The sequence below is a fragment of the Leuciscus leuciscus genome (assembly GCF_965113295.1).
Source record: "Leuciscus leuciscus genome assembly, chromosome: 16".
NCBI lineage: Eukaryota > Metazoa > Chordata > Actinopteri > Cypriniformes > Leuciscidae > Leuciscus > Leuciscus leuciscus.
In genome coordinates, this window is record NC_138740.1 from 36,247,894 (window position 1) to 36,260,393 (window position 12,500).

At 37.9% G+C, this 12,500-nt stretch overlaps 1 protein-coding gene across 2 annotated transcripts in view; it reads left to right on the forward strand.

Annotated features, from left to right (window-relative positions):
• Positions 1 to 12,500, forward strand: part of LOC309478206 (uncharacterized protein) — a gene marked incomplete at its 5' end in the record, with an annotated part of 40,696 nt that overhangs the window by 26,086 nt on the left and 2,110 nt on the right. Inside the window, one exon of one of the 2 annotated variants that reach the window (XM_082141823.1) lies at positions 371 to 784. The exons of the other annotated variant lie outside the window; for it this stretch is intronic. Within the exon in view, the coding sequence (XP_081997949.1) occupies positions 371 to 373 (3 nt within the window). The 3' untranslated portion in view covers positions 374 to 784. Of the gene's footprint in view, positions 1 to 370; positions 785 to 12,500 lie in introns of those variants that run through there. 2 annotated transcript variants of the gene reach the window in all.

The window sequence follows — 12,500 nt, forward strand, 5'->3', positions numbered from 1 at the left end:
TGTTAAAATAATAAATTTAAATAAAAAAAACAGATTTTTATGGTTTAAACTGTAAAAATATGTTGAATATTATTATAATATAAATATTTGACTATTGTATTAAAAATAGAATCAATTATGTTATAGTTATGAGCCTCTAATGATAATCACTATTAAGAATAATGAGGATTACATACAAAAAAATGTCACAATATGTGCAAAATATCATTTCTTAGTTTTTTCGTTTTGATTTTTGAGGTGAAACATTTCTTGGAAACTCTGAAATATTCTTTTTGAGGTTGTGACTGAATCAGTTGTGTTTCATTCTGCCTGATACACCTGAACTTAAACAACCTGGATGTGTTTTGAGGTCTGAGCTTCTGTTTTTCAGTGACTTGAAGCGTTACAGGCAGAGACGTCAGCGACATGATGACACGCGTCCCGCTCGCATCACATCTGTCACCCCTGTTAAATGCCCCTGCTTGAAAGCTCCGTGACCAGCTCAGGACAGATTTCTGAACCGGCCTGCTGGGTTTTTATTTGTCTCTTATTTGTCTATATTCACTATTCATTCTTTAATTCTCTTATATAAGTGTGTGTGTGTGTGTGTGTGTGTGTGTGTGTGTGTGTGTGTGTGTGTGTGTGTGTGTGTGTGATCTGTGAGAGGCTGAAGATTAGGATTGAGATTATGCACCGCTGGATTAATCTGACCCCGATGCAGCGGTGACCATGTGATCATGAGAGAGTGAATGATGTACCAACATATTAATACTCAAAGGGATAGTTCACCCAAAAATGAAAATTCTGTCAGTAATCATCTTTAAGTAATCAGATCAAATCAATTTTTAGTAATCAGAACAGGCGTGTTTCTTCGGAACACAAATTAAGATATTTTTGATGAAATCTGAGAGCTGTCTCACTCCTCCATAGGCTTCTATGTAATCGATATCTGCCGGCCCAGAAAAGTTAGTAAAGACATTGTTAAAATAGTCCAAGTGACTACAGTGGCTCAACCTTAAGTTTATCAAGCGACGAGAATACTTTTTGTGCGCAAAAGTGGGATCTTTTGTTTCGATCCCATAGTAGCCTATGGAGAGGTGATCCAGCTCTCAGATTTCATCAAAAATATCTTAATTTGTGTTCTGAAGATGAACGAAAGTCTTACGGGTTTGGAACAACATGAGGGTGAGTGATTACTGACAGAATTTTCATTTTTGGGTGAACTAACCCTTTAATACATGGCAAACTACAAAATTTTCCCTGACTCTGATTTGAATGGCCAACAATTGTTTATGGCCAACAACTTTTTTTATACACAAAAACCATATTATTTATATATTATATCATGATGTGTTTGATTTTTTTCAGTTACACTTTATTTTAAGGTGTCTGTGTTACAGTGTAATTATACATTTACGTACTGGGTAATATTAATTAACAACATGTACTTACTATAGGGTTAGGGGTTGGTTTAGGGTTAGTTGCATGTAATTATGCATTATATACTGTTATTACTATAGTAACTACATGTAACGTGTAACAAGGAAACTGTAAAATAAAGTGTTGCCTTTTTTTTGATGTATTAAAAACAAAATAAAAGCTCATTTCTAAATATTAATAAATACTATAATACTAAAATAATTTATAAATAATATTAACAATTATCGAATTTGTTGTTTTGGCATCTTGGTTTTAATAAAAATACAGTATGTTTTTGTAGCCTCTTATACTGTATATTAAAATGTGTGAATTCATGACCTGTAAGGTTTTAATATTTAAATAAAATGTACAAATCTGTTCATTGTATTGGAAACTCTCCGGAATTTCTGCGCTGAGAAAGTTTGATCAAATGTAAAAATGATAATGTTAGTTAGATCATAGACATGAGAGACCCGGTGTGGCGCCCTCTTGTGGATTCTAGTGGATTTAAAATTAAAAGATGCAGAAAAGTTCCTGTATGCTGTCAAGATAAAGCCTTTTACATCCAGAATCTTCTCTCTCTCTCTTTGGCATTAGTGTATCACACACATATCGTACAGTAAGAACTGACCTCCTGGAAACTGTGTGTCTCTGACACTCTGTCTTGTGTTTCTGCTGACACAGATCCATACGTGCCAAACACCACATCTGTGTGTGTGTGTGTGTGTGTGTGTGTGTGTGTGTGTGTGTGTGTGTGTGTGTGTGTGTGTGTGTGTGTGTGTGTGTGTGTGTGTTTGATCAGCAGTAAACTCACCCCTGTCATTGATAGCATTGATAAATCAAAGACAGATTTGTTTCCACGGTAACAGTCTCATCTGGTCAGACACATTGACAGATGCCACACACGGGCAAATGAAAACATCACACACACACACACACACACACACACACACACACACACACACACACACACACAGGGTTTGTTTGAGGTGTAAAATGCTGAAGTCTCCTGCTTCTCAGATGTTTCTCCTGAGTAATAAACTCACAAGCAATATTTCAAAATTTTCTTTTGATCAGTTCATCTAATATGATTTTATATTTAAGTTGTATTGTGTGTGTGTGTGTGTGTGTGTGTGTGTGTGTGTGTGATGTGTGATGTGTGTGTGTGTGTGTGTGTGTGTGTGTGTGTGTGTGTGTGTGTGTGCGTGCGTTTGCGTGTGTGTATGCGTGTGTGTGTGTGTGTGTGTGTGTGTGTGTGTGTGTGCGTGTGTGTGCACGCGTGAATGTGCGTGTGTGTGTGCACGCGTGAATGTGCGTGTGCGTGTGTGTGTGTGTGTGTGTGTGCACGCGTGCGTGTGTGCGTGCGTGCGTGTGTGTGTGTGCGTGGTGCGTGCGTGCGTGCGTGCGTGTGTGTGTGTGTGTGTGTGTGTGTGCGTAACTGGGATATTCAGTATAAATGAGCCCGCAGGCCCTCAGATGGCGTGTGTTTGTCAAGGTCAAGGCATCACCATCTTAATGACCCATCGTTAATTAACTCTTTTCACAGATTCACTCTCATTCTCTGTCTTTTTGTCTTTCTCTCCTGACATCCATAGTAATTAGTGTGCAAAATTCATTCCAAATCATAGTTTAAGGTTACCTGGATGGTGTGCTATTACACTTTATTCTGTGAAGTGTTTCCTCTTTTTTTCTTTAAAGGTATAGGCCTACACTACGTTTTTAGTTAAAAATATAAAATAACAAAATTTAAGCAATGAGTCAATACATCATCAATCCTTCTTCCAAAACGTGTTTCAAATGTGTAGCAACTATTCTAATCACTGCTGGGGCTTTATTTAAAAACAAACCTTTAAAGGCACAATATGTATTTTTTTTTATTAAAAATATAAAAAATCACTATATCCATGTTATATATTTTTTAAAGTTGTGTATTTACATTATCCCGACAGTTCCAATTAACTTCTAAATCCAGAGAAATTAATATTTTAATTCGAAGACACGGACCGTGTCTTTATTTCCGTTTTGTCGCCGTCAATGCCGTCATATCCGTGTTGTCTCTGGTTTCCGCTCGTGCTGCCATGGCAACCAGAGCTATGAACCAGAGCCCTCTGATAGTAACCAAACTGACGCGGACAACTGTGTAGTTCGCAATGTCTATTTGCACGCTGTTGTTGTTTCGTTCAAACATTATGGACCATGGCAAGCAGACTTTGGATAAAAAAGGAGAACTAAACCGAGAATCAATATCAGCGCGGTGTTTTCGAGATGTCGAGAGCTCCCATGGACACTATATAAACGAGAGCTCCACGTCCGAGACTTCGACAACTCCTACATGTACTTTATTAAACAGGTGAGCACATTTACATAAAACTAATCAAGGTTATATAGTTCAACAATGATAAAATGTTAGAATATGATCTGTATGTTATTCTAATGTTGATCTAGCTAGCTTACTGCTAGTCTCATACAGACAAACTAACGTTAACACATACATTTCAACACATTCAAATGCAGTTTAGAGTGATAGTGTAATGTTAGACCAAGTGAAACAGCGCTGCGTTACCTCACAAGTTTAATTTGTCTAATAAACTGACCTGTGAGTAGTAATTCTGCGTGTAGTTCGGTAGAATGGAATGTCCATATTCCTTTTATATCCGTGGGACTCGCGTCGCGTTTGGAGCTGATAGCTGTCTCTTAGCAATCCCGAACTGCTTCATATCACAGTCATGATAAAAGCATCGATGTATTCAGTAATCCATTATACATTATTAGATCGGTCGGCTTGACGTTGACGACAAAATCCATAATTCATAGCAAATGTTGCGTCATCAATCTACGCCTTTGTTATTGTAAATAGGTTAGCGACCCCTAGTGGAGAAAAAATCCCATATTGTGCCTTTAAGTGAACACAGACAATGTGATTTGAAACATTCATGACCGACTCAGTCTGTTTCACACAGATTTCCCAACATAGAACACTTCCCCCTCTGCCATTGGTCAGACAGTCAAATAGTCCCGCCCCAAAGACACGCTATTGGTTGATCAAAAACTGCTGCTGTTTTCATGTTTATGTGACAAAGGTCCTGTTTACATCTGGTATTAAGATGCGTTTTGGTCCATCAGATCACAGGCAGACAGCAATACTGGTGTACACGGGGTCTAAAACGTTTGAGCTTGCCCACTTTCAACCACTTCTAGAGACATTCGACTGGATTGCTTTCGTTGTGTAAACGCTTATGTGGTCGAATGCGTTCAAACAGCCACAAAAGACCTAATGAGTAACATTATGGGAAGCGCACGAGCCAGACGGGATTTAAACTTTGTCGGCTGGAGACCCAAGTTTGGTTTGAAGATGAAAAACGTACCAAGCACAATGTTCTCTCAGCATTCCTGATTTCTAACACGTGCGGCTCAGAGCAGAAAGCGTTCATTTGTAAATTGTGCGAGCTTACTTTGCACATTAAATCGAAAGATCTGAAAAAACACCCTCCCATAGACCCTCCCCTCGAAGAAATCAGGACAGAAGTGGTTGAAAGTGGACAAAAGAGACGGATTAAAACACGGGAATGTGTCTCTCTCGTCTACCTGTGATCCGATCGACCAAAACGCATCTTGTGTAAACAGGGCCTAACAGTAAAATTCTTAAATCATGGTAATATCATTAAGCAGGACAAGTTAGAAAATACATTTTTGAATATATTCAAATCGAAAACAGCTATTTTAAATTGTAATAATATTTCAAAATTATACTATTTTTACTGTATTTTTTATCAAATAAATACAGCCTTGGTGAACAAAACTATTGATGCTAGTGTACATGTGATCCTAGATCACCTATTCTAAATGTTTAACATCACAATGTCATATTGGTAAGTGTGTGTGTGTGTGTGTGTGTGTGTGTGTGTGTGTGTGTGTGTGTGTGTGTGTGTGTGTGTGTGTGTGTGTGTGTGTGTGTGTGTGTGTGTGTGTGTGTGTGTGTCTGGAGGGGTTAAAAGTGATTGATTAGTCCATGTTAAACACGTGCCATTCTAATTATCTGACAGATTTTATCGAGCGCTAATCGTCGATCTGCTATTGACAAGACGTTTCAGCAGCAGCTTTGATCAGTATTACCACCTCACACACACACACACACACACACACACACTATTCAGCGCAGAACTGCAGCTGAAATAGAGACGCATGCATGAGTGTTATCTGTGAGACCGACAGAGGTTTCTCTTTGAGAAAGTTGCTTTAAGGTCAGAGGCTTTTTTCTGACCCTGAGGACTCATCTTTAGCTGTCCTTTCTGCTCTCTGTGTGTGTACTCAGTCTAAATGAATTATTCTTTATGAAATCATAAATCCATTTCACGTAGTATTGATCAGAAGTCATTGTTTAAGGTGTCCCAGGTTACCAGTCTCTCTGAGGTTACTGTCTGTGTTATAGTCGAGATTTCAGAATCACATTTGCGCAGTTTAAAGTAATAATTCATCCAAAGATTTACTTTTATTTTGTCATAATTTACTTACTCTCATGCTGTGCTTTCCTCAAAATGAGACGTTTATCAGGTGGTTGTTCACATTTCCATACATGAAGACAACACTCTTACAAATAAAGGTTCTTTATTGGCCTTGATGGTTCCCTTAAGAACCTTTAACATCCATGAAACATTTCTATTGAACACAAGGTTCTTTATAGTGGAAAAAAGTTCTTTAACTGTTCTCTGGGGAACCAAAAATGAGTGTGACATCGCTGTGAAAACCCCTTTTTCAAAGTATCCAGAGTTGGGGGTAACGCATTTACAAGTATCGCGAGTAACGTAATCAGATTACTTTTTCCAAGTAACTAGTAAAGTAATGCATTTCTTTTAAATTTACTACAAAATATCTCTGAGTTACTTTTTCAAATAAGTAACACAAGTTACATTGTTTTCCCATTTTTTGACTGACATTTCTCCTGTCCACATGTTGAGAGAAATCAGGAGTTAGTGTAAACATGGTTATTGAATGCAGTTCTAGACTAAATTTGAGCGTGCATTTACTAGTCTCACTTGCACAGATTCAGTATTCCTCAAAATAAATAAAAACAGTAAAATGCAAACTCAGAATATTTAGCAAACATATTATGTTAAATATTGCATGTAGCCTACTTTATGTGTTTAATCTTTGTAATATCACGATGTCTTTGCTGCTGACCTTCATTTGAAAAACAAACAAGCAAACCCAGCCCAGGTTAGAAAAAGTAACGCCAAAGTAACATAACGCATTACTTTCCATAAAAAGTAACTAAGGAACTGAATTTGAATACACAGAAACGCAAGGAAGAATAAATAACTAATTTTGACCAGTTTCTTTCAAGGATGTGTGCGCGTGCGTGTGTGTGTGTGTGTGTGTGTGTGTGTGTGTGTGTGTGTGTGTGTGTGTGTGTGTGTGTGTGTGTGTGTGGCCATATGTAACTTTTCAGAGATGTAAAATCTGACAAATCAAACATGATAATGACATGATTATATTAAATACTTCCTAATACACTTCCATTCAAAAGTTTGGGGTTGGTAATATGTATTTATGTTTTTGAAAGAAGTCTCTTCTGCTCACCAAGGCTGAATTAATTTGATCAAAAATACAGGAAAAAACAATAATATTGTGAAATATTATTACAATTTAAGAGAACTGTTTTCTATTTGAAAATGTTTTAAATTGTAATTTATTCCTGTGATCAAAGCTGTATTTTCAGCATAATTACTTCAATCACAATCACATCATTTCAATCACATCATTCTAATGTGATTAATTGCTGCTCAATAAATATTTCTCATTATTATGGATGTTGTGCTGCTTCATATTTCTATGGAAACCTTTTTTTCAGGATTCTTTGATGAATAGAAAGTTCAAAAGACCAGCATTTATTTGAAATAGAAATCTTTTGTAACATTGTTAATGTCTTTACTGTCACTTTTGATCAATTTAATGCATCCTTGCTGAATAAAAGTATTAATTTCACACCTTATCCCGAGTGTTGTGTGTGTGCAGTGTTCTGGACTATAATTGCATTGTGAGCAGTTGTTGTTCTATGAGAGTCTTTAGGGTTTGTGGCAGGAACTGAATAGCTGAAGTCAAACGACGGAGGTCGCACGGGCTGAATGTGTGTGTGTGAGAGAGAAAGGAGTGGGTGTGTGTCAGTGTGTGGAGGGGAATCAAAGCAGGGCTTCAAAGCTGATCAGGGTCTCATGGGTAATCTGCCATCCTGCACTGCACTAGTTCAAAGCGCCGCACTGTGAATGCCAGTTAAGAGTGAGAGAGCCATGCAAAATTAAAGAGAAACCGAGAGAGTGGGTTGTGTGTCTGCGACTCTTAGTGTGTGTGTTTGTCGAAACATGTCTTGTTTATGTGTGTGTTGAGATGCGACTACCTTTGAAACAAACCTATGCGCTTCAGCAGAGGCGCGGATACAGGGAAGATGTGTTGGAAATTCATAAAAAAGTCAATGTTGAGTATTTGTAAACATAATAGAGCACATAACTTTATAAAAAAAGACAGTTACAGCTCTAAGGGTCGCATTAGAATTTAATGAACACTGCACATCAGTTTAATTTTATATTTGCTTATTATTTTATTAATATTTTTTTATGTTTTTGATCACAAATACAGTAAAAACAGCAATATTGTTTTTTTTATATGATTTATTTCCTTCAGAAATCCTTCTAATATGATGATTTGCTGCTCAAGAAACATTTCTGATTATTATCAATGTTGAGAACAGTTGTGCTGCGGAATATTTTCGTGATTTTTTTTTTTTTTGCATTTATTGGAAATAGAAATCTATTGTAACATTATAAATATCTGTACTGTTACTTTTGATCAATTTAATGCATCCTTGTTAAATAAAATTGTTAATTTCTTTTAAAAAATTATCTAGATGATCTATGATAGATACCTTAACAACCGCCCAAAACACCATATCAACCGCCTAGTAACACCATAGCAACCATCCAGAATACCATATCAACCACCTAGCAACACCCTAGCAACCACCCAGAACACCCTAGTAACCGCCTAGCAACCACCCAGAATACCCTAGCAACCACCTAAAAACCACCTAGAAACCACCCAGAACACCTTAGCAACCCACTAGAAACACCCCAGCAACTTTTTAACTTTAAACTACTTTAAACTTCAAACTAATTTAAACTTTAAACTAATTTAAACTTTAAACTATAACTTTAAACTACTTTAAACTCCAAACTACTTTTAACTTCTTCAAACTTTCTGGTCCGGCTTTCTCAAGCCAACTTAAAGTTTGTCTCGACAAACTTTTTAATCTAGAATCATAGCTCTATAAAAAAATTCTATATAAAATCATATAATATAGTTTGAGATTCTTATCATACTGACAAACAGAATGTGTGTATTTTCACTTTGAGCCAAATGCATAGAAATGTCTTGAATGCCAACATAAATCCTCTTTATGTTTTAAAATGATTTGCTTTTTTTATCAACTGTTTTTTCCAACTAGAGACGTCCTTGCATGTCCCAAAAGGAAAGTTTTGTCAGATTTAGTTAATTTTGTTCCCTAATTATAGCTACACACACACACATCTTTGTCGGTCATTCATAGGAACTCACAAGAGACCTCGCTATATCTACTGTATTTACATAAACATACATTCATATATTCACAGAAGACAACATTGCATGGAAGTTCAGAAGGAAGGATATGCTGGTATTGTGTTCGTTCAGTTAATGAAGTATGATATAAATGATCAAACAAGAGTATTTATGCATTGGCATTATGAAGTGACGCCCGCTGAGGTTTAATATCAACGCACGAACACCTCCTCTCTCTCTGTCATTGTTTCACTCCTTTCTCTCTCATCTTTTCAACAGATTTTAATCGAACACCCCCGCCAACCCCAAACACCCTCCACACACACACACAAAACACTTCTCTTGAGTCTCTTGGGTCCTGGATCTGGCGTTCTCTCTGTTTAGCGCTTTGTTAAAGGTTTGTCATGAAGTACAAAAATATTCAGTCTTTTATCCTCAGCAGAACCGCTGTGGAATTCAAATGAGCATCAGTATCGATGAGACACTTGTTCTGTCACTCTTTTGTTCTGCATAATTCAGTTCATCTGCAAAGTCCGGTCAGATAACACCTGCACCTAAAAGTTTTAATAATGCATGGAAAATACTTTCATAATGCATTATATATACAGGCTAAAGCAGGGGTCACCTATACATCTTCCAGACCAAGGACCTGGACCACTTTGATTGGTGCATTGAAAGATGGAGCATGGTCGCATATTGTATATTAATGCATTTATATGCAAAGCGAATTAAAATAATCAATAATAATGTGCATACTTGTTTATTACATAGCTGTAACTTAATTACAACTTAAACGGGTGAGTTCCAGAGTCGCCATGGTCAGAATTTTGATTCCGGATTCTGATTCTGACTCTGTCACCATGGCGACACAAGAACCCATGTGCAAATTAAAGATGATGTCATATGGCTGAGAGCTTGACATATGGATGTGTTCTAGTGTCGCCATGGTGACAAAGTGTGAATGAAGAAGTCATGTTAGTGAAGGGAACATGGCAGAAGTGTGAATACACCTGAACCCAGTGTGTGTGTGTGTGTGTGTGTGACCCTGAGAGGGAACATGATGCTACAGGACAGGGCTCTCTCAGGGTCTCCATCCATTTATTTAAAGCTGAATTTAAAAAAAATAAGATTTGCTTTCCAAAGTACAGTACCCCTCAGTACAGTATATAAATAGACATTACAATACAATTTAACATGCATGTTATTGTTGTAAATGCACGTGTATTTTGTGCACCATATTCATAACTGGGCCAGAAAATGTTAGTTCAGCATTTTATTTTCCAGCATATGGTGCACATTTGAAACGGTTTCTTTGGCCCATCATTTATTGTCCTCTTTATCCAAAAAATAAACGTATTATAACTTAGACGCAGATTTGAACATCTGTACTACATCAGACAGTTTTCAGAGATATAATATTTAATAAAGGCATATCATCATGAGAGAGGAAGAGAGCTGTGACTGTCCCAGGAGGAGATCTCTTCAAGTTCTTATTTATCCGGTTTAATATTTTGTTAAGGGAGACAAAGACACATGTGTGCCTGAAGCTTGTATTTTTAATTTTGCTAATTAGTTTATTTAGTATTTAATATGTTTGTGTGTTGTGGTTTTGGCTCTTCCACATCTAAACCTCTCTCTTCATGTGTAATTCACAGAGAAATGCTTACCAAATGCTGTATATATATATATATACACTCACCTAAAGGATTATTAGGAACTCCATACTAATACTGTGTTTGACCCCCTTTCGCCTTCAGAACTGCCTTAATTCTACGTGGCATTGATTCAACAAGGTGCTGAAAGCATTCTTTAGAAATGTTGGCCCATATTGATAGGATAGCATCTTGCAGTTGATGGAGATTTGTGGGATGCACATCCAGGGCACGAAGCTCCCGTTCCACCACATCCCAAAGATGCTCTATTGGGTTGAGATCTGGTGACTGTGGGGGCCATTTTAGTACAGTGAACTCATTGTCATGTTCAAGAAACATGACATTATCCTGCTGGAAGTAGCCATCAGAGGATGGGTACATGGTGGTCATAAAGGGATGGACATGGTCAGAAACAATGCTCAGGTAGGCCGTGGCATTTAAACGATGCCCAATTGGCACTAAGGGGCCTAAAGTGTGCCAAGAAAATATCCCCCACACCATTACACCACCACCACCAGCCTGCACAGTGGTAACAAGGCATGATGGATCCATGTTCTCATTCTGTATACGCCAAATTCTGACTCTACCATCTGAATGTCTCAACAGAAATCGAGACTCATCAGACCAGGCAACATTTTTCCAGTCTTCAACTGTCCAATTTTGGTGAGCTCGTGCAAATTGTAGCCTCTTTTTCCTATTTGTAGTGGAGATGAGTGGTACCCGGTGGGGTCTTCTGCTGTTGTAGCCCATCCGCCTCAAGGTTGTGCGTGTTGTGGCTTCACAAATGCTTTGCTGCATACCTCGGTTGTAACGAGTGGTTATTTCAGTCAAAGTTGCTCTTCTATCAGCTTGAATCAGTCGGCCCATTCTCCTCTGACCTCTAGCATCAACAAGGCATTTTCGCCCACAGGACTGCCGCATACTGGATGTTTTTCTCTTTTCACACCATTCTTTGTAAACCCTAGAAATGGTTGTGCGTGAAAATCCCAGTAACTGAGCAGATTGTGAAATACTCAGACCGGCCCGTCTGGCACCAACAACCATGCCACCCTCAAAATTGCTTAAATCACCTTTCTTTCCCATTCTGACATTCAGTTTGGAGTTCAGGAGATTGTCTTGACCAGGACCACACCCCTAAATGCATTGAAGCAACTGCCATGTGATTGGTTGATTAGATAATTGCATTAATGAGAAATTGAACAGGTGTTGCTAATAATCCTTTAGGTGAGTGTATATAGTTCATATTGATCATAATGCAGACTTTAGATCTCAGTAAATCTGAGCTCAGTTTGAGACATTGTTGAGATCTCGTCTGAAACTCCAGAGGAAACGCACGTTTGAGAACGGAGAAGTAGAAGTCTGTAAGAAGAAGTCTTGTTACTGTTGAGGAGAAACATTCGAGAGCGAGCAGAAAGAGCTGTTTTGAATATCATGCTGTGATGATGATGATGTCATCTGATAATATGTTATTCATGGCTCTATGATTCATGCGTCCCTCAATAACATTTATTCAGTGCTGGAGACAGATGGCTTGGGCTCTGGATGTTGCCAGGAATGCTGCGTGGAAATGTTTTGAGGGACGTGTCAGTAGATCGGTGTTCAACACACACACGGCCATCTGCTCGTCCAGACACACACTGATCTAGAACCGGCCGAATCTAGAACCAGCCCGGTTAAAAACCAGTTCTGCTCGAGTCCACGCACGCGATAAACTAGAACTCGCCAGAGAAGGTTTCTCAGTCATCATGAAGCGGAGTTCACAATCCTTGTTTACTTTTGTAATGTGGCATATAGTTAAACAGGATATTCAACAGTTAAAAATGAAAAGGTATTTGATTTGTTAATCTGTGGTGTTTCCAGGAT